This window comes from Mobula birostris, chromosome 23, assembly GCF_030028105.1.
Source record: "Mobula birostris isolate sMobBir1 chromosome 23, sMobBir1.hap1, whole genome shotgun sequence".
NCBI classification, from domain to species: Eukaryota; Metazoa; Chordata; class Chondrichthyes; order Myliobatiformes; family Myliobatidae; genus Mobula; species Mobula birostris.
The window spans coordinates 25,097,101-25,122,227 of record NC_092392.1 but is presented as its reverse complement, the minus strand read 5'-3'; the positions used below and the strand labels follow the sequence as shown (position 1 = coordinate 25,122,227).

Sequence of the window (25,127 nt, the reverse complement as noted above, 5' to 3'; positions counted from 1 at the left end):
AAAGGTCAATGACTAACATAGCAGGGAGAGAATGGGGCAATTTTTTTACATGCTCATGGTATCCCTGGTATGTGGATGCCTTGGCTTCTACTACTACAGCCAACTTTAGCCAGGTGCAATATCCATTACCCAAAAAGCCACCACCCCTGAAAGCTGTGCTGATGGAGTCCGAAAATCCCATTTTTGCAGAGCAAGATCCCAACAGCAACTTTTCCCCCTTCCTTTCTAGTCCTGATGAAGGGTTTTCGGCTGAAATGTCAACTACTTATTCCCCTCCATAGATGCAGCCTGACTTAATGAGTTCCTCCAGCATATTGTGTGTGACACACCATGATAATGAATGATAAGATGATCCAGTTCTTTGGAATGTCAAGTGAGACATGAACATCCAAATAAATTTATTATCAAAGTATGTAGATATTTTACCTTATACTACCTTCAGATTTTTTTCGCATTTATTTACAGAAAAAAATACAGAAATGCAAAAGAAATCTTCGCGATTTTTATAAATGATCTGGATCAGGAAGTGGAGAGATGGGTTAGTAAATTTGCTGATGACGCAAAAGTTAGAGGTGTCGTGGATAGTGTGGAGGGCTGTCAAGAGGTTACAGCGAAACATTGATAGGATGCAAAACTGGGCTGAGAAGTGTTAGATGGAGTTCAACCCAGATAAGTTTGAGGTGGTTCATTTTGTTAAGTCAAATACGACGGCAGAATATAGCATTAATAGTACGATCCTTGGCAGTGTGGAGGATCAGAGGGATCTTGGGGTCCGAGTCCATAGGACACTCAAAGCTGCTACACAGGTGACTCTGTGGTTAAGAAGGCATAGTGTGCATAGGCCTTCATCAACCATGGGATTGAGTTTAAGAGCCAAGAGGTAATGTTGCAGCTATATAGGACCCTGGTCAGACTCCACTTGGAGTACTGTGCTCATTTCTGGTCGCCTCACTACAGGAAGGACACAGAAACCATAGAAAGGGTGCAGAGGGGATTTACAAGGATGTTGCTTGGATTGAGGAGCATGCCTTATGAGAATAGGTTGAGTGAACTCAGCCTTTTCTCCTTGGAGTGATGGAGGATGAGAGGTGATCTGATAGAGGTGTACAAGATAATGACAGGCATTGATCGTGTGGATAGTCAGGGGCTTTTTCCCAGGGTTGAAATGGTTAGCATGAGAGAGCATAGTTTTAAGGTGCTTGGAAGTAGGTACAGAGGAGATGTCAGGGTTAAGTTTTTTTTTATGCAGAGAGTGGTGAGTGCATGGAATGGACTGCTGGCAGTGGTGGTGGAGATGGAAATGATAGGGTCTTTTATGAGGTTTCTGGATAGGTACATGGAGCTTAGAAAAATAAGAGGGCTATGGGTAAGCCTAGGTAGTTCTAAGGTAAGCACATGTTCGGCACAGCTTTGTGGGCCAAAAGGCCTGTAATGTGCTGTAGGTTTCCTGTGTTCTATGTTTCTATGAATCTTTGAAAAAACATGCATAAACAAAGACTGACAAACTGTGCAAATAAAATAAATACCACTGAGAACATGAGTTGTAAAAGAGAGCTTGAAAGCACCATAGAATCAGTTTGAAATTGTGGACAGAGAAGTTATCCAAACTGGTTCAGGAGCCTGGTGGTTTTAGGGTAATAACTGTTCGTGAACCCTGGGCTAAGGGTCCCATCCCTCCTGCCCAATGGTAGAAGCGATAAGAGACCATAGCCTGGATGTGGGTGTGTTTGATGGTAGATGTTGCTTTTTGGTGCAGCACTCCCCTTAGATGTATTCAATGGTGCAGAGGAGTTTGCCTGTGACGGACTAGGCTGTATCCAGCATTTTCTGTTCCTGGGCACTGGCGTATCCATACCAGGCTGTAATGCAACCTGTTAGGATACTCTCCAGAGGGCTAAAATAACCACAAGATTGTTTTTACAGTATCCCAGATACACCTAAAGCAATTTCTGGCACTCATTCCTTCTTGAACGTAAACCCCAAACAGTTGGAAATATTTAAACCAGCTTAAATTTGAAAGAAAACATAGTTCACTTGCCTTTCTCCTGGCAGCCAATGTCAACCATTACTGCAACAGCTGTTTCTTGGGGTTTAACACCTTCCCTTTGGAGTCAATTGGAGCCAGTAAGAACAGTGGCCCAAATAAAATAAACACAGCCCGCCAGAAGGCAAGTAGAGCTATATTTTATTATCTGAGTTTTCAAAGATTCAAAGTCCATTTATCATCAAACTATGTATGCAATATATAACCGTGAGACTCAAAGTCTCTAGTCTCTGAACAGTCAGAGACCCCTTTCCCCCCAGAGAGGAAATGGCTAGTATGAGAAGACATAATGTTCAGGTAATTGGAGGAAAGTATAGGGATATCAGAGTTGATTATTTTTATCCAGAGAGTGGTGGGTACATGGAATATGCTGTCAGGGGTGGTGGTAGGGAGTCAGAGGTTACAGGGAGAAGGCACAGAAGGTTTTCCTTCATTTAGGCATACATAACTCCTTCCCCTTCGGGAATCTCTTGATGTACTATACTTTGTTCGGCAACTTGCAATTGTTGAGCTCACTGACTTCAATGAAGGGAAGAAAGGCAAATGTTCACCAGTCTATACTGGGGGGCGGGGGGAGATTGGCAGCTGCTTTAAATTCCTGGCTGTTAACATGGATGACTTGCCTTGTCTGCAGCACCTGGATGTAAACACAAAGAAGGTGCGCCATCATCTTTACTTTGGAAGCTAAGGAGATTTGGTCGGTCACTGAACACTTTAACAAACTTCCAAAGATGTACTGTTGAAAATATCCTGACTGGCTGCTTCATGGTTTAGCACTGAAATTCGAATATGTAGGAACAGAAGTAGTTGTAGAGAGAATTGAACTCTGCCCAATACATCGCAGGCACATCTCTCCCCAGCACTAGTATCTGCCTCAAGAAGGCAACATCCACCATTAAATACCCCCACCATCCGGGCCATGCCATCTTCTCTCAGCCACCATTGGTCAGGAGATCCAGAAGCCTAAAGTCCCACACCACCAGGTTCAAGAACGGCTACATCCCTTCAACCATTCAGTTCTCGAACCACCAGGCACAACCCTAATCACTGGTTTAGCAATAGTAAACTTTGATCACTTTGCACTAAAATGGATTTTGTTCATGTTTGTTCTAATTCTGTTCTTCCTTGTAAATTTGTTATTTTAAGTTATGTTTTTCTTGCGAATGCTCATGTGTATCTGTGATGTTGCTGCAAGTAAATTTTGCATTGCACCTGTGCACACATGTATTTATGCAGATGACAATAAACTCAACTTTGACTTTGCCAGAGAATTAGTTACAATATAATCATGGGCATGAGGCAACATCTTCCATCAAATGTTTAAAAAATCTGCTCCTGGATCCACTTAAGCCTGCTGACATCATGGTGCACAACATTATTTTACAGATTAACTAACAGAGTCTGATCTCTGTCAAGTTGTGTGAATAGTATTTTGTCAGTATTGACACATTAAATCAATACTACTACTAAATGCCAGCTAGAAGATGAGTGGAAAGGGCAACGTCATTCAACATGTGGCTGACAAACTGCCCTTATCTTTACACCAGCATGCTTCATTGACTGAAAACGCAGGCATTTATCTTGTTGACTACCATTTAAAGCCTCTGTGGCTCAAAGTAGTTTTTCTACAACAAGCCGAAAAGGTACCTGATAAGGTACTTGATGATAAATCTCTCCTTCATGTGTAAAGAAATTGTACTCTGTCTCCCTTTGCTTGCTTTTCCATCTTTGAGGTGCAGATCTCTGGTGGTGTTAGACTCTACTGTGTTGGCTGCTTCCAGGGTCTCTTCAAACTAGCCTCCTACTGTCCAACCCAACACGTGGAGGGAATAATTTAATTCAGTGAAGCTGAGTGTGGTATAATCTAAGGGAAGGTGATGAGAATGGGGCAGGGAGTGGGGGAGGATTAACACAGGAATAGAGTAAATGGATGATAATGGTCTGTTTCTCAGCTGTATCTCTATGTCTGATAAACAAAGTAAAACCTCACTCAAAAGACAGTAGATACTTGAATCTGGAGCAACACACAAGACATTGGAGGAACTCAGTGAGTGAGGCACCATCTGTGGAGGGAAATGGACAGCTGATATTTTGGGCCAAGGTCCCTCATCTGAGCTCTGGACAGCTGACTATCCATTTCCCTCCACAGATGCTTTCTGACTCACTATGTTCTCGGTTTTTGTATAACGCAAGTATCGGCTGACTCTACTGTTTCTGCTCTGATCTCTCCTCTCCACCTCCGCCCAATTCCAGATGCTGTACCAGATGTGAGCTGAAGGGCCTGTTTTCACACTGTATGATTCTGATATCAAAAAAAAAGTGGGTCACTTGGAGAAAAGAAAGTATTCAATACTGCCCCGTTTGTCCTTGCTGCGCAAAATTACAAATGGGTTTTGATATTTCAGTGAAAGAGGTCAATGATTCAATTAATTCTCCATCACTTATTTTCAGAACTCCAGAGCAGTTACAACAGAGTAGAAATTCGGTCACTCTGTTGGCTGTTCCATAGCCCATACTATTCCAGCTGTTGTATGCACTGGCCAAAGAATGTTGCAATGATCAGCTATCCTCTGTCCAAATGATCAGCCACTAAGAGGAGTCAATCCTCAATAACATGCGGTAAGAGCCTTAGAGGATTTTCAATTTATCTGACCGATTCTGTTTTCATCAGTTATCAAAGGTCAAAAATGACTCTGAATCAAGAGGATACCAGCAAATGCGGATTAGTGACTTTGTGTGATGGTTAAAATCAATAAGAGAATGGATGATCCATTTTTGCTTCTCACATGCAATCATATAAAGGGACCTGCTGTTCTTTTCTGTGGGTAGCCTGCTTGGTTGATGGCAAAGTCCATCAGGTGTAGTGCTTTATTTTACTTAGAGATACAGCACAATACAGGCCCTCACCACCCAACGAGCTGTGTTGCCCAGCAACTCACCAGTTTAACCCTAGCCTAATCACTGGACGATATACAAAAACAATTAATCTACTATCCAGTATGTCTTTGGACTGTAGGAGAACACCAGAATACCTGGAGGAAACCCACACGGTCATGGGGAGAAAGTATAAACTCATTACAGAGGGCATCGGAATTGAACTAACTGCTAAGCTACCATGACACCTATAGGTTTGGAATCTAAACATACATTTGATAGATTTCAGCTGCATTTTATCATCACAATCCTCATTCCTCTGCATGTTCCATAGGGAGTTTGGGACATTTTACTTTACTTATCCACGGCTGAGTTGCAGTTGCCTCAAGATCCACCTCATTCCCAAAATATAACAGTTCCACTTGACTCTATACTATGCTTGGACATTTGGGAAGCTGCCCCACATTCCCAGTATCCCCGTACTTATTTATGGCTACATCTAAAGTGGAGGTTTACAGGCTCTTGATTAGTAAGGAGGTCAAAGGTTCGGGGAGATGGCAGGAGATTGGGGTTGGGTGGGAAAATAAATCAGCCATGATTGAATGGCAGAGCAGACTCGATGGCCTGAATGGCGTAATTCTGTTGCTATGTTTATGCAATTTGCTCCAATACATCTTCCCTAGTTCTTCCTCAGAAATTTGCCAAGCTACTAAGAGGTTCTGATAGAAGGTAAGCAACCAGAAACACTAACCCTGTTTCTCTCCCCACAGGTGCCGCCCAGCTTGCTGAGAGCCTCCATTTTCTGTTCCATTTCAGTTTGCTAGCCTACGTGATATAAATATTATTCTTACTGAAATATTCCTATAATCCAGAACTTTTGGGACTTTGGTGCTGGACCAGCTGAATTTTTGTTTGTTATTTTTTGAATGTTTGAATTTTGAACTTTAGGATGTTACTCCTATTAACACTCAAGCATCCTTTTTATTTCACTTTATTTTTACATGTTACACCTTTTAGTATAATTTCCCACCAGTCCTGGCTCTAGTTGCAGCTCCACCTACTTTCATGAGGGCTCTGTTCTGAAATTCATCCGAGGCTCCAGCTGACTATCCCACTCGTTCTCCAGAGCCCTGGCTCACGATCTGGACTACTGAGTGAACCAGGTGCTGAACCACTGAGATTCTGGAACATTTCAAGATTCAAGATTGCTTAACGTCATATCTGGTTCACAAGTGCAAAGGAGAACGAAATAATTGTTACCCCAGATCCAATGCAGCATCAAAAAAAAACACAATAAAAAACATAATAAATATAAATAAGATAGTTTATATACATTGATTGTATGGGCATAAAGTGCCGCTAAGCACCGGAGTTTCTATACATAAAGTGACTCTGGCAGGAACTGATTAAGTAGTGGTGGTGGTGGGGTGGTTTAGTGGATGGAGGTGTTGTTCAGCCTTATTGCTTGGGAAATGGATACCTTCTTCCCTAATGGGAGTGGGACCAACAGTCCATGAGCAGGAGATCCTTCAGGATGTTACTGGCCCTCCTCTGTATACATGTTCTTGGTGGTGGGTAGGCTGGTGCCAGTGATGCATTGACTACCTGCTGCAGAGCCTTCCTGCTTGCTGCAGTGCAGTTTCCAAACCAGCCAGTGATGCGGCATGTGAGGATGCGCTCTACTGCGCATCTGAAGATGGTCACGAACATCAACGTGCATATTCCAGCTCTCTTCAGACTGCTCAGCAATTTGAGGCATTGGTGAGACAGTGTATGACTAGCATTTACTCCACTTCTCTCTGAATTTTGTACTTAATCCCTTGAAAAAAATCACCCTCCATGGATTTCATTAGTGCCAATAATTTGTTCCTATGCAGAATGATAAATGTCCTCATTTCCTGGTTGTGATCTTGCATGTTATTGTTTACTTGCACTGTACCTTTTGTGTAGCTGTTACACTTTAATCTGCTTTGTTTTAGCTTATTTGACCTCAATGCATGGTGTAATGATCTGATCAATATGAACAGTATGCAAGAGAAATTTATCACTCAATCTCAGGACATGTGACAATAATAAATCAATTTCAATTCCAAATTTAAAATGTCTCAGGACAGAAATTTTGCCAGCTGTTTCAAAAGCAATGACAGCTGCTGACATACAAGTAATCTATTAAAATCATGTGAATTTTAGAAGAAGTGTGCAACACGGCATGTTTAGAACTACAACCATTTCTGCCTTCCTTTAAATAAATCAATCAATCAAATTTTATTAACCATTGTTTCGTAATTGTTTTGCTCTCTACATACAATCAGTGACCACTTTATTAGGTACATCTGTACACCTGCTCATTAATGTAAATATCAGCCAATCATATGGCAGCACCTCAAGTATAAAAGCACGTAGACATGGTCAAAAGGATCAGTAGTTGTCCAGACCAAACATCAGGAAGTGGAAGAAATGTGATCTAAGTGACTTTGACCATTGATGTCAAACAGGGTGGTTTCAGCATCTTAGAAACTGCTGATCTCCTGTGATTTTCACAGACAGTCTCTGCAGTTTACAGAGGAGAAAAAACAACCAGTGAGCTGCAATTCTGTGGGCAAAAACATCTTGTTAAAGTGAGAGGTCAGAGGAGAATAGCCAGACTGGTTCAAACTGACAGGAAGGCAACAGTAACTCAAATAACAACACTTTACAACAGTGGTGTGCAAAAGAGCATCTCTAAATGCACAACACATCCAACCTTGAAGTGGTTGGGCTACAGCAGCAGAAGACCACAAATGTACACGTACACACACACCCACACCCATGACTTCATTAGGTACAGGAGTATAGATCATTTATATTACCTGTCCTGTGTAATCTCCAGTATAATTCCTGTCTCTCAACTGAATGCTTGGAGTCTGACGTAACTCAGTCCATTCACAATGCACCAAATTCACTGAAACAATGTACTGTACCACAGAAGAGGGAGACCATACCTAGGCTAGTGTAGCTTGAGAGCGAGCAGATAATTTTTTCAGTATTTGAACAAACATATTACCACAGATAATATTGATTTGGGCGACGTGGTATCAATTCAAGATCTAGAAAAATCAAATGGTTAGGAATTCATCCCTGTCAGTAGTGCTAAAGGTGAGGTATGATAACATCAGTAGATTGTATTCTGCCTTTGAACTTCACTTCAATGGATCTGAATTTCAGAGGCAGATTACAATGTATTGGATAAACACAAGAGATTCTACGGATATTGGAAATCCAAGTAACACACATAAAATACTGTCAGAATTCAACAGGTCAGGCAGCATCTATGGAAAGAAATAAACAATTGATGTTTTTTGGCTGAGGCGCTGCCCTGATCAACAGTCTTGGCCTGAAATGTCGACTTTTTATTCCTTTCCAGAGATATTGCCTGACCTGCTGAGTTCCTCCAGCGTTTTCTATGTGTTACCAATGTATTGGCAACATTGACTACATTTAGTGCTACTGACCAGGGATGAGATTCCATTAGACCATAAAACACAGAAGCAGAATTAGGCTACTTAGCCCACTGAGTATGCGCTGTCATTCAATCATGGCTGATTTATTAGACCTCACAACACTATTCTCCAGCTTTCTCCCCAGAACCTATGGCATCTTTACCTATCAACCCAAATACTTGGCCTCCACAGCTGTCTGTGGCAATGAATTCCACAGATTTATCATCCTCTGACTAAAGCAAGTAAGGCAAAGGTTCCCAATCTGGTCTCCACAGACCCCTTGATTAATGGTAAGGATACATGGCATAAAAGAGGTTGGGAATAAAGGAAAATTTTCATGGAAATTAAGTATCAAGGGGAATGTAATTTAACACATGCCTTCTCAACAACACACATGTAAATTTCTTCTTTACTATGGGCTAATTGACCCTTCTGAGTAACATGTCCAATTTTAATTGCCCTTCCAGCCGACAATGGGTTGTTTGTACAGTGTCTCAATCTACTGTGTGCAAAGCTAGGTGAGACGTAAGAACAAAATTATGGTGGTTATAGATGAGGTATAGAAGAAGCAGACTTCTTCCTACTAAAATTGGGTGAGACTCGAAGTGGAGGTCATGGGCTAAGGGTGATAGGCAAAATAATTAAGGAGAACCTGAGGAGGAACTACTTCACTCAGAGGGTGTTGTGAGTGAGGAATGAGCTGCCAGCAGAAGTGGTGGATGTGGTTCCAATTTCAACATTTGAGAGAGTTTGGATAAGATGGGAGGTGCATGGAGGTCTATGGTCCAGGTGCAGGTTGATGGGACTAGGCAGAATAACAGCTCAGCATGGGCTAGATGGGCAGAAGGGCCTGTTTCTGTGCTGCAGTGATCTATGACTCTAAATGATATGATTTGTGTCTTTTGTCAGAGACATGGGTAATTAAGAAAAGGCACCACAGCACACGTAATTAGCGATCGTTCCCACTAAAGGTGTTCAAGAATTGAGAGACTTAACAATAGTCCAAAATCCTATCAGATATTTACCCACAGTTCCTTTAAACTTTTGTTATGTCCGTTCACATCAAACTCACTTTCTACAGACCTTCTTCCAAGGATAAGTATTATTTGAAGAGAAATATAAAATACTATATTTATCCTGTAAAGTTTTGACAACACAAAAGGTATGAAGTGAAAAGTGAGCTAGAAGGTCATTACTAAGCAGAGCGATAGACATTGTTCTGTCTCCTCTTGCTGTGAAACATTCTTTCTGTTCCACACATAAACGCGTTTGCTTGCAGGAACTTGGATCTCTGTGTGCTTCTGCACCAATTACCTTTAGGTACTGACCTAAGGAGAGCTCAGACAAGAATGTTCTGTCACACTAAGAATTGTTGAGAAATCTGGAAAGCAGTCAGTTGAGCCGGTCTGCCTTTCGCACAGCTGTTCACTATGTAATGACATTGCCTATTCTGGTTCAAGTCATCCTGGTTGACAACTAAATCAAGGGAGGAGTGGTGGAGAATCGACCAAGATCTCAGCAGGCTCAAGGGGTTGAATGTCTGGCTCCTGCTTCTGTCTCTTTGAGAATCATAACATAACCAATTAAAGATGTGCCAACTCTTCATTACGGCAGTCAATTCTTACAGTATTCTTGCAAATTCAGCCAGCTCCATCATAGGCACAGGCCTCGTCAGCAAATGGCAATGCTCACAAAGGCAGCATCAATAATTAAGGAACCCCGTCACCCAGGACATGCCCTCCTCTCGTTACAATCATCAGAGAGGAGGTACAGGAGCCTAAAGACATACATTCAATGTTTTAGGAGCAGCATCTTACCCTTCGCCACCAGATTTCAGAATGGACAATTTTAATGTATTGCACCGTAACAAATTTCATGACATTTGCCGGTAATATTTAACCGGATTCTGATTCCTTTGACTACATAACCAATTTAAAGCCACCTCTGAATCTGCTTCCAGAAACCTGACCTCCTATATTCTTATAATGCCCAAGACATTCCCCAGCTCTCTTGCACTGACCACCAAGCTGGGCTGAAGAGGGGAACTCAAAATCCCAAGTATCTTGTCGCCAATCAGTCATCAAACCTTTGTAGATTCATAGACCTTTTCCACACTGAAATAATGTGGGCAGAAAGGCTTAAAATCACTTCACACATTTCAGTATTCCTAAAACTATAAGGCTGACATTGATATTTTGTCTTTGTGCAGCACTTGCCCCATGGCCACCACGCAAGCACGTATGCTTTATTTCCCTTTTTTCTGAAAGCAAATGCATGTTTAACAGCTACACTTACACGCATGTGACTGTTATTCGTTCCCTCTGGCCCTCATTATTTCTAAACAGGGATTCTTAATGGCATAACACACACACACACTCACATTTATTTTCTTCAAAGGCACTTGCTCAAGTTTTCATTCAGCAAAGCTACGCTGCTGATTTCACCACAAAGAGGAATGGAAGATTGCTTTGGGGACTTGGGGGTGGGGGGTGGTGGTGGTGAAAGGTTGGCAGTATTGGTGCCTTCCAGTAGGTTTCCTCTTTAACCTGAAGTGGTAGCCAGCTTCATGAAGCGTTTACCTATATGCTCCGGCACTCAGCTGCACCCTGAACCATTTACCCCATGAATTACGATACACATTAATCAGAGCCTGCCATTGAGATGGAAGGATGATAATCTGGTGTTAAGCATCTTTCAAAATGCAAGGTGTCAGGCAAAACTACAGCTCCATCTCCCCCAGATTATGAAGACCAAAACCGTTTCAATCTTAATGATTCTCTTCTTGAAATTGTTGGCACCCTGTCCTGACCTCTCTTGGCAGGTGTCTTATTTTACGGTAGGGATCGCTGGACACTAATTGGTTATCTATACCAATGGGATAACAAGATCCATCTTGGGATATCCACACTGCTGTGTCTAGCCAACCCATGCATCAGAGAGCAAAATTAGGATCCCGCAGATATAATGGATCTCAGTACCACACCAGTAGATGCACTCAGGAAGTTCAGAAGTAACTCTGATCAAAATTTCAAGGGAAATCAATGAAGCAGATGAAGGTAAACTACTTCTACTTCTGAGGAAGTCTGAGCCGAGAGTGAGAGGTCTAAATACGAAAGTCAAGACTGAAATTTGTAAACACTCCTACTCACAGAGGATGATTGAAGTGTGTAACAAGTAATGCAGGGACAAATAGAACACAGAATATGGAACACTACAGCACAGTACAGGCCCCTCAGCCAGCAATCTTGTGCTGACCCTTTAACCTACTCAAAGATCAACCTAACCCTTTCCTCCCGTATAGCCCTCCACTTTTTTTTTCATCCATGTGCCCAAGAGTTTCTTAAATGTCCTTACTGTATCTGCCTCTGCTGCCACTCCTAGCAGGGCGTCCCACTCTCCGTGTAGAAAACTTAGCTCTGACATCCCCCCCCCCACCATACTTTCCTCTAATCACCTTAAAATTATGCAACCAGACAAAAGGCGCTGGCTGTCCACTCTATCATTGTCTTTTATCGTCTTTACACCTGCATCAAGTCACTTCTCATCCTCCTTCATTCCAAAGAGAAGAGCCCTAGTTCACTCAACCTACCCCCACGAGACCTGCTCTCCAATCCAGGCAGCATCCTGGTAAATCTCTCTGCATCCCGTCTCGAGCTTCCGCATCATTCCTATAATGAGCCAACCAGAATTCAACACAATACTCCGTGTGGTTAAGCCAGGAGCGCTAAATTATTAATTTTAACTGTAAGATTGTTACTTTTAAGACTGATGTATTTTATTTAGAGATATAGCGCGGAATAGGCACTTCTGGTCCTACGAGCTGCACTGCCCAGCAATCCCAATTAACCTTAACCTAATCACAGGAAAATTTACAATGACGATTAACCCACTTGGTACGTCTTTGGACTTTGGGAGGAAACCAGAGCATGTAGAGAACTTACTCCTTAAAGAGGACACTGGGATTGAACTCTGAATTCTTAAGCTCCAAGCTGCAATAGCATTGTGCTAACTGCTTTGCTACTGTGACACATGCAGAAGAGACAGGTAAATGAATTTGGGTCAGAGGGAAGCTCTGATCTTAATGAATGGTGTAACTCGTGTTACCTGCTGTTGGGAGGAGAAAAATGGAATGAGAATTGAAGGGAGGACACGATTTTCAGAATGTGCACCCAAGGCTACTTATAGATCTTGAATGAAGAAATTTGTACCTTGTGACCTTGCTTCAAGGTAGGTGCTTCTAAAAGCCTTTCTGAAATTAGGTAACGCATTTGACAGTTACAGAGTGGGATTGAGATTGGAGATACAGAGGGGAGTTGAGGGATGCCAGGCAAGCTGTGGGTTCAATCCCAAACTCCGTCTCAAAAGACTTAAAACAAACAGACTCACACAGAGATGACAACACAGATTCCAACCAGACAACTCTGTTCTCTTAATCTAGTCCTGTCTGTCTGTTAGGCACAGCCAACTGAAAATATTAGGACAAGATGCACTTAAATTTAAAAAGCTTCTCTCAGGGGAAGGTCCATGTGTTTTTGACTTCTCAAGGCGAACAGTGACTATGGAGGGCCATAAACAGTCGACACCAAATAAATTTACAAAATTCAAAATAAATTTACTATTCAAGTGTGTAAATGTTATAATACAAACAGCGACTGTCTGCATCGTTGGAGCAGGGGGAGGTTTTTTGAGAACATACAGCAGTACAGCACAGAACATGCCCTTCAGCCCGTGATATTTCCACCCTGGAAAAAAGGCACTGGCTGTCACTCTATCAATGCCTCTTATTATCTTATACATCTCTATCAAATCACATTTTCATCCTTCACTCCAAAGACAAAGTCTAGCTCGCTCACCTTTGCTCATTGGACATGCTCTCTAACCCAGGCAGCATCCTGGTAAATCTCCTCTGCACCCTCTCTATGGAGTCCTCGAGTTTAAGATGGTACTGCTGAGGGTGAGTGACAACTTACTGGTGGTTAACAAAACAAGAAATACATTATTAATAATATACTAATTATTAATAACATATTAATTATTAACATATTACATTAATAATGATCACCACAAACAATGAAGAGGCAAGCAAAGGCTAGGCTGAGTTAAGGGTCAAATCGTACAGGTGTGGGGCAAAGTCCAGGTGAGGTTGAGGCACATTCAAGACGAAGTCGGAGCAAGTGCAGCGGGGAAAATTGGAGTGGAGGAGAGGCAGGTTCGGGGCTTGTCCATCTAAATCAAGAGAGAAGTTTGATCGATCTAAGCGCTGGTCTGATTTGGAAAGGTCGGGTCTAACTTCTAATGTTCTAATTGAACAAAATGCCAGCCACATTACCTGCCCCCGAGCACTAATGCCAAGGACACACTGGGAGAGCTTTACAGTATCTACAAAGCAAGCATCCAGACAGTCTCTTCATAATTCACTCATGTAGTTACTTGAACATTATGTTTCAGAGGATTACTTTTATATTTATATTGTTTTTAATTGTGTTCTTTATGCTTATTGTGTTTTTTTTTAAACATGCTGCATCAGAGCTGGAGTAACACTCATTTCATTCATTTTTCAATAGGAAGGAGCAATCAAGTCCATGAGACTTGGTGTGATCAGAAGCATATTTATTGAGCCACATCCTCAATCAAAGGGATATGTGTGTGTGCAGTGCACTTGCGTAGATATGGTTTACTACCGTATTAATGCTCTGTTCAGAATCTCGGCCCAGTCTGTGTACACACATCTCGTGAAAGTGTTCAATCCAATTCTGGAGGTCTGAGACAAACTTTCTTAACAAGTATTCTATTTTTTGGAGAAATTTGCATTGACTTCCATTGCAAAAATCCCTTTCTTGTATGACACTTGCACACACCTGCTAACTTTCTATGATGCATGTTCAAATATTCTGTGGGTGTTTCTTTAAGAAACATCTGCTTTGACTTGACAGTACACTTTCTCTTCCTCTCAGACACACCTTTAAAAGACAAAAAAGAACCAATAACAAAAATCCACAGAAGAAACAAGAGTTGAACTAGAATAGCCCCTTCCACAGACCTTCAGAACATCTCATACCACTTTACAACCAATGATGCACTTCAGAAATGAAGTTGCCAGTGTAACATCGGAAACATAGCAGCCATATTTTACACAGCTAGCTCCCAGAAACAATGTGAAAATAATCAGGAAAAAGTGCCAGTGATGAATTTGATTGAGGGACAAATACTGTCCAGGACACTGGGAATACTTCTTCTGCTCTGCAAAATAAACCCAGGGGAAATAGTCCCTGGACAAAGGGACACCCACTTAAGATTGAGAGGAGGGTGAATTTACTTGCCCAGTCTCTGCCTGTCAACGTAGAGGGCTGGGAAGCATTTGGAGATTTGGGACAGAGAAGGAAAGGTCACACACAAGTGGCCCAGAGACCTGAAACAGAGAGCTGTCGATGGAATCCACACTGACATCATTCTCCCTTCATCACCTGTTTGAAAAGGAACAGTGGTACCTGTTCCACAGGTGCCTGCTACGTACAGTAACAATTCATGCTTTACCACACAATTTTCCAGGGTATAAATATCCACCAGTTGTTCTTATCTAAGATCAAGATGGTGCCGGTAACCATGGTAATGTTTTGTGGGCTAGGTACAAAACTTCTAAGTAAACCTCTTTTGAATTACTCTCACTGCAATCTGCAGCATGTAATATCCTTTTAAGCAACATACTTTTAAATTGTCTTAATGAACTACAGATTTCATGATTTTTTTGAAGGACAGCAGACTTAGCTCTGAAGCAAGCAGGTATGGGACTTTAAAGCAGCCGAAGGTTCACTGCATTGGCTGGAAACAAGGCGGGTGGGGGTGCGGGACCAAGCCAGGATAAAACACAGAGGAATGAGACCCCCTTCTACCCAGCATCTTGTTTGCAAATATTCAGTCACAAGAGAACAAAATTGATGACCTGAGGGGAAGATTGCTGTATTGGAGGGAAATGTTATGTTCTGTGTTTGACCAAGACATGGCTTACTCTCGGCATGCCAGATAAGGCGATCAGACCAGGAGGCTTCTCGATTCACAGGATGGACTGAACTGCTGATTCCAAAAACACAAAAGGTGGAGGTGTGTGTTTTCTGATAAACTCTCCATGGTGTTCCAATGCGGCAGTTTTGTCATACTCATGTTTCCCTGACCTGAACACTTAAATATCAAATATCACCCATTCTATTTAGCTAGGGAGTTCTCATCTGTAATCCTCACCCAAGTTTACACAGTAACTGTGGCCCACTATAATCAAGTGCTTGAGATGCTGCATGATGCCATCTCCAAACAAGAAACAATGCATCCTGAAACATTTCAAATCACAGTCAGGGACTTCAACCACATATCTGAAGAAATCCTTGCCCATTACCATTAGCATATAACCTGTAGCACCAGAGGTGTCAATGTACTAGACCACTGTTATACCTGATAAGGATTGCCTACCATTCCATGCCCAGACCACATATTGGAAAATCTGATCACTTAGCTGTCCTTCTCTACCTGTATAGAGGCAGAGGCTCCAGAGATTAGGGCAGCAAAGAGATAGCCGCGGGAGTCAGAGGACTAGCTATGGAACTGCTTCGGGTTGGTGAACTAGGCCGTGTTCAAGGACTTATTTGTGGTTCTGAATGAATACAGACTGACTGTAGCGGACGTCCATGAGATCCACAGTCTCCTGGACGCCAGATCAGAGGCATTCAAGTCTGGTGACCAAGCAAGTTACAAGAAGTCCAGGTATGATCTCCAGAAAGGCATCTCACGGATGAAGTGGCAATTCCAGACTAAACTTAAGTCGATGAAGGAAGCTCGCAAGTTGGGGTAGGGCTCAAATGTCACCGCCTCTTATAAAGTAAAACCAGTTGACATCGGCAACAACAGGGCTTTGCGTCCTGATGCGTTCAATGCCCTCTATGCTCGCTTTGACTGTGAAAACATGGAGATGCCATCACGAACTCCCACAGTCCCTGATGAGCCTGTGAGTTCAGTCTCTGGGGCTGAGATGCGAGCAGCTTTGAGGAGGGTGAGTCCACGAAAAGCATCCGGCCCAGATGGGATACCTGGCCAAGTACTAAAGGCCTGTGTTAATCAACTGGCTGGAGAGTTCACTGAGATCTTTAACCTCTTGCTTCAGCAGTATGAAGTAGCCACCTGCTTCAAGCAGGCTTTACTTATACCAGTGCCTGAGAACCTGGTAACCTGCCTCAATGACTATCGTCCAGTGGCACTTACATCCACACTGATGAAGGGGCTTGAGAGGATGGTGATGAAACACATCCACTCCTGCCTGAGAAACGACTTGGATCCGCTCCAATTTGCCTACCGTCGTAACAGGCCCACAGCAGATGCCATCTCACTGGCTCTTCACTCAACACTGGAACATCTGAACAGCAAAGATACATACATCAGGATGTTCTTTATTGACCAAAACCTGGCATTCAATACCATTATCCCCTCAAAATGAACCAGTAAGCTTCAAGACCTTGGCCTTAATACCTCCCTGCGCAATTGGATCCTCGATTTGCATACTTGCAGACCCCAGTCTGTTTGGATTGACAACTACATTTCCTCCACAATGTTCAACAGCACAGGTGCACCACCAGGGTGTGTGCTTAGCCCCCTGCTCTACCCATTTTACACCTATGACTGTGTGGCTGATCACAGCTCCAATATCATACTCAGGTTTGCTGATAACACCACTGTCACAGGCCAATTCAAATTTGGTGATGAATCGGCACAGAGGAGGGAAATTGAGAATCTGGCTGAGTGGTGCTACAACCACCTCTCAACTCAATGTCAGCAAGACCAAGGAGCTGATTATTGACTTCAGGAGGAGGAAACCAGAGGTCCATGAGCTAGTCCTTATCGGAGGAGCAATGGTGGAAAAGGTAAGCAACTTTAAATTCCTTGTGTTATCACTTCAGAGGACCCGTCCTGGGCCCAGCACACAAGTGCAATTATGAAGAAAGCACAGCAGTGCCTCTACTTCCTTAGGAGTTTGCGAGGATTTGGTATGACATCTAAATCTTTGACTAACCTCCATAGTGGTTAGTGGAGAGTATATTGACAGGCTGCATCACAGCCTGGTATGGAAACAGCAATGCCCTTGAAGGAAAACCCTACAAAATGTAGTGGATACAGCCCAGTCCATCATGGGTAAAGTCCTCACCAGTATTGAGCACATCTACATGAAGTGTTGTAGCAGGGAAGCAGCATTCATCATCAGGAACCCTTACCAACCAGGCCTTGCTTTCTCTCCCTGTTGCCACCAGGAAGGCCTCGGGTTCAGGAACAGTTAATACCCGTCAACCATCAGGATCTTGAACCAAAGGAGCTAACTTTACTAATCCCATCACTGAAATGTGTCCACAACCTATAAACTCACTTTCAATGAGTTTTCATCTCATGTTCTCAATATTTATGGCTTATTTATTTATTATTATTTCTTTCCTTTTATATTTGCACAGTTTATTTCCTTTTGCATGTTGATTGAACACCCAAGCAGGTGTGGTTTTCCATTGATTCTATCATGGATTTATTTACTAGACCTGCAAAAAAAATGAATCTCAGGGTTGTATATGGTGACGTGTACTTTTGATAATAATTTACTCTGATTTTGAACTTAAGGTGTCACTGCTGTCTGTGACCCTGTTCCCACAACACTAAATCCTTCCAGTTTACGCACAGTTCCCTGCCAAGTCAAGGGTTTATCTTCCACAGCCATACAGCCTGTTTCTGCACTAGAGGTCTTTCCAGTTCATTTCTTTCCTCCGTTAGTTATTATCACAGTGCTGGAAACCACAATAATATAACAAATAGATATTTGTGTGGAGTGCTTCAAATGCTAGTAACTGGCATTCAAGACTCACAAAACAATGTTTTATTGATTTAGCTGCTTATGACAGGCTCTCCAACAGCCCAGTTTACTTACTCCTATATTAAACTCTATTTTAGAATTATAATGAATGACTTTACAACTGCGTAAAGGGATAGTTAAGCACGAGACGATACACTGAAAGCAAAATTATTTTCCTTTTGCGTTTTCTGCGACTTGTTTGGGAAGTTAACTGTTGGTTGATCACCCTTTGGGCACTCTTCTGGGGCTATGCCCTTGGGTCCTGGACTCTCCCACTGTTGAAAACATCCTCTCCACATCCACTCAATCTTGGACTTTCAATATTCGCTTTTTCTAAAATAATTATATTGGTATATTCCAGTATGCTTTTGGAAAAGTCCTCTCTGAGTAACACACTCAAAATACTGGAGGAACTCAGCAGATCAGGCAGCATCTATTGAAATGAATGAACAGTCAATGTTTCAGGCCAAGACCCTTCTTCAGGAAGGGAGAAGAGGCCAGAATGTTAACATTACTTCACTACTTTCCTCTCAGAGTAGAGACCAATTGACACAGCCTCAGAATAGGACAACTTAAAGCAGAGATTTACACGTTCTTGATTAGTAAGGGTGTCAAAGGTTATGGAGAGAAGGCAGGAGAACAGTGTTGAGAGGAAAAATAAATCACCCATGATGGAATGGCAGAGCAGACTTGATGGGCGAAATGGCCTAATTCTGCTCCCACCTTTTATGGTCTTTCACCAAAAGGTAACACGGACGCTAGAATTTGTAATAAACAAACTGCAGGAGGAATGCAGTTCGTCAGGCAGCATATGTAGAGTTACTGCTTCAGATCGAAATCAGAAATGCCATCTGTCCATTTCCTTCAACGGGTGCTATCTAAACGGCTGAGTTTCTCCAGCCCTCCATTTGAGATTCTTATGGCATGTACTTGTAATGCTATGTGGGAAATGCAGGGTACGCAACTAAAACAGAAAGTTCTTCAAATGCTTAGCATGCCAGGCAGCTTCTGCAGAGAGAAGAAGAGAGATAATGCCTCAGACTGATGATCTTTCATGAATTCTAGAGCAAGATCATGAATCTGAAACATTAGTGTTATTTCATTCTCCACAGGCACCACCTGACTTGCTGACTATCTCTAGCATTTCCAGTCTTTAATTTCAGACCTTGAGCATTTACAGCTTTCTGTATTACTATATTTTTTTTTCCTCTGGATAGAGAGAGATTTGCTTTATTTGTCACATGTGTATCGAAACATACAGTGGTACGTGTCATTCACGTCAACGACTAACATAGTCTGAGGATGTGCTGGGGGCAGACTGCATGTGTCACTAAGCTTCTGACATCAACATAGCATGCCCACAGTTTACTAACCCTAACCCATATGTCTTTTGAACATGGAGAAAACCCACACGATCACAAGGACAATGTGCAATTTCCGTACAAACAGCAGCAGAAATTGAACCCCAATTTTACAACAGGTGCTGTCAAGTGTTATACTAACCCCAACGCTATCACGCAGCCCATAAAGAAATGCTAAATTTAAAAGCTACTATTAAACAATTAGTGCTGCTTTTTGAGTGGCATTACACTAATCTCCAAAACAAAAATCTGCATTAAACCATTCATTTCCATTTTAATCAGCTAAGATTAATCTGCTTATTTTGGCCGGTAAGCAAAAAGTCCATTAGTTACTTAGGTGTCCATGCGATCTGTTTGCTTGAAGCCTGCAACACATTCATAAACACAGGGAGATTCTGTGGATGCTGGAAATCCAGAGCAACTCACATAATCCTGAAGGAACTCAGCAGGTCCGACAACATTTATGAAGAAGAATAAACAGTCGACGTTTCGAGTTGAAACCCTTCATCAGGACTGTTTACTCCTCTCTATATTTGCTGTACTGTGACACATTCAGCCAGTTGCTGTGTTTTCACGGTGACCATGATGAACAGGGTCATTCGCTGATCTATCATCTTGTTGGTAAAGCTGGAATATCAATTCCAAGGCAAAACTGAACATTATCACAACAGATCCGATCAACCACTAGCTTACTGCATGCAGTGGAGGGAGTCAGCTCTGGAGCAGTGTTCAAACAGACAACAAAACAAGAGCGTTTGAACAATTTGGCTAGAAAAATAGCAGCTATCAGAAGAGTGCAACAAAGATTTATGATAGGTTTCCAGCATCTGCAGATTTTCTCATGTTTATTATCAATTAACTTTATTTGTCACATTGAACATGTGTATCGAAACATACAGCGAAGTGCGTTGTTTGTGCCAATGACCAACACAACCTGAGCATGCGCTGGAGGCAGCCTACAAGTTTTTCTATGCTTGCAGTGCCAATATAGCATGACCACAACTTACTAACCCCACCCATACATCTTTGGAACGTGGGAGGAAACCCATGTGGTCATGGGGAGAATGTACAAACTCTTTACTGACAGCGGTGGGAATCAAACCCAGAATCGCTGGTGCTGTAAAGTGTTACACTAACCACTACACAACTGCGCTGCCTATTGCCTGCCTTGAAAATGCCCAGCGCTGAGTTTGAGATCATCCCAGAGTCAGCCGTTCTCTGCAGCCACCTCCATTCTGGGGAGCATAGCTCCAATCCCAATCCTCCTGCGCATGCCTGGATTACTCACTGATGGAACACCATTTGCAGGAACGCAAGCCTAGATTAGTGGGGAGGGGTAAATAAAAGCTACGAGCAGAGCTATGACTATAATTCTGGCTGCCTCAGCCAGCATAATCAAAGACCCCACCCACCATGGCCATTCTCTTTTCTCTCCTTTTCAAATTGTCGTTCTTTTTCTCACCTTTATTTCTCTGCTAGTTGTTTTGTGAGTATCTCTGAACTTGCTAATTTCTCAAGAAATTAGGTCTCAACTTATCCTCTTCCATCTCAATTTTCATAAGACCATAAGACATAGGAGCAGAATCATGCCATCTGGCCCATTGAGTCTGCTCCGCCATTCAATCATGGCTGATCCTTTTTGTTTTCTCCTCCTCAACTCCAGTTCCTGGCCTTCTCCCCGTAACCTTTGATGCCATGTCCAATCAAGAACCTATCAATCTCTGCCTTAACCTGGTCTCTGCAGCTGCAGATACAAGACCAAAGTAGCTTGTTGATGATTATATTTCACTTTTACAAATGTCATTCCCACAGGTGTTATCTTTTCTACAGTGTAAGTTCTTAGTTGGATATCTGCAGGCTTCAGTTTAGTTTCCTTGAAATGCCTTTCAAACTTATTCGTGGAATGCCGGAAACAGTTGAGCCACTGTCAAATTAAATTTTAATTTGCCGTTCACTTCTGTTGTAAGCCATATTGCTTGCCCCTTGTTAGTTTTCACATTATCATATTATTCATCAAATATTAGTGCTCTTTAATGCTCATTTTGAAAATGTAACTTGACTGTTTAGCTTTTTTCTCTTCTGTGTGCAGTCCACTTATTTTTGTCTGCCCAATGTGCTCTCTGTATGTGTTCTACTTTATTGCCTTTTCTGCAAGTTTTACCTTTAAACCTGCATTGGGCTGGTCTATGTGAGCCCCTGCCACAACAGTAACACAATTTGTTCAGCCAGGTCAGTTTCTGTTCAGATGTTGCAATTTTGTTCACACTCACTTTCTTTCCTAACTGCAACTCAACTGCATCTCTATCTGCTGTTTCCATTGCTACAGTTATTTCAACTGTTCTTTTAAGTGTAAGTTGTGCTTCAATTAGAAACAGTTCCTGAATGCTTTCTTGTAAGATTCCACAAACTAAATGATCTCTCAATACATCATTATTAAGAACATTACTGCAGTGGTCCCCAACCACCGGGCCACAAAGCATGTGCAACTGGGCCGCGAGGAAACGATATGATTTGGCAACGTGATTGTGTTGTTGACTTGCCGGTTGGCACCTTCTTGCCCAGACTCTTGGCAGCAGAAATATTGCCAAATGTAACTGACCAAAAAACATTTTTCTTAAAGGAAATTGTTTTAGAAAAAGGATGGTATGTAATTTTCATGCAGATAATTTTAGCACGTAAAAAAAAAACAGGAAAAAGCCAAAAAAAATCTGACGCCAGCCACATTGGAAAAAAACCAGATTTCTGGAATTTGCTGCCGAAAAAGCCAATATGGTAACCCTGTAATGAGTCAGTTGCACTTTTCCTCATTCCCTGTCACACCCACTGTTGAACTTGAATGCACACGAGGTCATTACACACGCGTCATCCATGTCAGCGCGGGAAGGAGATCAACTCCTCCAGCTTGCAAATGATGGTGGGCTGAAAAGTATTTTGACATAATATCTCTGCCAGCATTCTGGATCAAAGTCAAGGCAAAAATATCCTGAGATAGCCACAAAAGCACTGAAAAAGTTGCTTCCATTTCCAACATCATATCTCTGCAAAGCGGAATAGACTGGACATAAGGAACGCCCTTCAAGCATCGTTGTCTCCCATCACCCCTCAATGGGACCGTCTTGTTGCGGGAAACAAGCCCAGGGCTCCCACTGATTCAGCCATATTGGTGTGTTGCAATGATTTTATATGTTCATATGAGGAAAATATGTGCTGTGTGTTTAATATCCAAACATTACTTAAAATGTTATGATGCTATTGACTTATAAGTGACTTATAATTGACATCATTATATTCATGTGCTGTGTTTAATATTAAATTCGTTAGATAAACCCTTTTAGAAATGAAAATGAGTTTATTAGCCACTTATAAGTGACTTATAGTTAACTTATCACCTATATTCCAGTCATGATTAACAACCACCCCACCCCCCACCCCCCCGTCGGCTGGTCCGCAAGAATATTGTCAATATTAAACCAGTCTGCAGTGCAAAAAAAAGGTTGGGGACCCCTGCATTACTGAACTGACAATGCTCAGACAACTTCTTCAATTCAGTCATATATGCTGAAATGAACTTCCCTTTCTTTTTATTCCTAAAGGGTTCTGCAATCAACAATGGGTCCAGCTCTAAATGTTCCTGCATTTTTTTCACAATATCAGCAAAGCTCATTTTGGCTGGTTTGGTTGGTAATCAAACTTCTAAGGTAAGCAAACTCTATGCCTTTAAATCCAATGCACTCGCATCTCACTGGCTATTTTATTTGCTTTAAAATTACTGCTCAATTTGCTCAGTGTACAAATTGTAGTTATCTGTTATGGAATCAAGCACATCAATCTTTCCAATGTAACCAGCCATTTCCGCTCATTTTTTAAAGATTATTATCACCTGGCTCTCATGGTTTATGAACCCATGAACTTTTCTGTTATCTGCTTTTTTAAAGCGCAATCACCTTTCCTGTTGTGAAGAAAACATAATGCTTCGAAGAAAAAAAAAGTGCTTTTTTTTAACTCAACTGTTCTGCTGTGCTTTTTTTAAAGCTCAAAACGTCTCACTGCATTTAGTTGGTAAGTCGCCATCTCGGGTTCATTTTAAAAAACGCATCACCTCTATTATGTTTCGTAACTCCAAACCAATATACTAATTCACAGGAAAGGAGGAGCCAGGAATGCGAGTCTAACTTTGTTTTTACTTTAAGTGAGGAGCACATGCATGATGTGGCAGCATAATGACGTATGCCATTTACGTACTTTTACATATAACCCGCAATGCATTATGTAAACAAAGAATGCTTAATCAAACAATATATTTACAGTATTACTCAAATATTAAATACACAACATGTACCACCCATGCTAAGGACAGCTTCTACTCCAATGTTATATGACCATTAAATGGTTCACTATTATGTTGAGATGGACTTTTAACTTCACAATCCACCTTGTCAAGATCTTGCACCTTACACTGCACTGTCTCAGAATCAGCTTTATTATTACTGACATATGTTGTGATATATCTGATGGTAGTAATGAGAAGAAGGCATGAGCCTCTTCTCTGCAATTCTCAGACTTCATTCTGCTCTCTTGTTTTACCTTGTACTACTGGATTGCACTGTATAATGAATTTCACATATGAATCGTACCTTGGTTCACATGACAATAATAAACCCATTCCAATTATATTAACAGCGAGATGAAAGGGTGGAAATGCAGCTCTCCACAGGTCAGCTAACTCCTCACCCAAAGACCACTGCATCTCCCAGTTACAATGCTCTGGCCGGTAGGAGGGAGGGTGGACTGTGGGTGGTGGAGGAGGCTCACAGTGACCACCAGCAATGCCTACATTTTTCCTCTGTACTCACTCTCAAGATTGTATCCCGGCAACCATCTCTGGTTCTGAAAATCATGGGCCTAGGCATACCCCTGCCTGGAAATTATGACATTGGCTCAGACAGAGTACTGCAAAGATAAATGTTTTTATGCATGGGCAACTAGGGAAGTTGGTGTCAAACCTGGATGAAGGCAGAGATTTACAGACAGTAGCTGGAATCCAGAGCAACAATCTGCTGGAGGAACTCAGCAGGCCATGCATTATCCGTGGAAGGAATAGAACTTTGGATGTTTCATAAGATCATAAGACATAGGAACAGAATTAGGCCATTTGCCCATTGAGTCTGCTCCACCATTCTATCTTGGCCCATTTACTTTCCCTCTCAACTCCATTTTCTGCCCTCTACCTGTAACCTTTGATGCCCTTACTATTCAAGGACCCATTATCCTCTGCTTTAAATATACTGAATGAGGTAGTCTACGGCAATGAGTTCCACACATCCACCACCCTCTGCATAAAGAAATTCCTTTTCATCTCTGTTCTAAATGAACGTCCTTCTATTCTGTGGCTGTGCCCTCTGATCCTAGATTCCCCCACTATAGGAAACAACTCAAGGCTCTTGAAACTCTTGCAAGATTCACCTAGATAGGTTCCTTTTGCAGACCCTACTTCAGCC

The 25,127-nt window shown here is 42.0% G+C and overlaps 1 protein-coding gene across 7 annotated transcripts in view; it reads right to left on the bottom strand.

The window, feature by feature from the left end:
- The window catches only part of celf2 (cugbp, Elav-like family member 2), an 809,970-nt gene that overhangs the window by 297,339 nt on the left and 487,504 nt on the right, over positions 1-25,127 (bottom strand). The window contains exon 2 of one of the 7 annotated variants that reach the window (XM_072241419.1): positions 13,251-13,366. The exons of the other annotated variants lie outside the window; for them this stretch is intronic. Coding sequence (XP_072097520.1) covers positions 13,251-13,288 — 38 coding nt within the window. The 5' untranslated portion in view covers positions 13,289-13,366. The remainder of the gene's footprint in view (positions 1-13,250; positions 13,367-25,127) is intronic. 7 annotated transcript variants of the gene reach the window in all.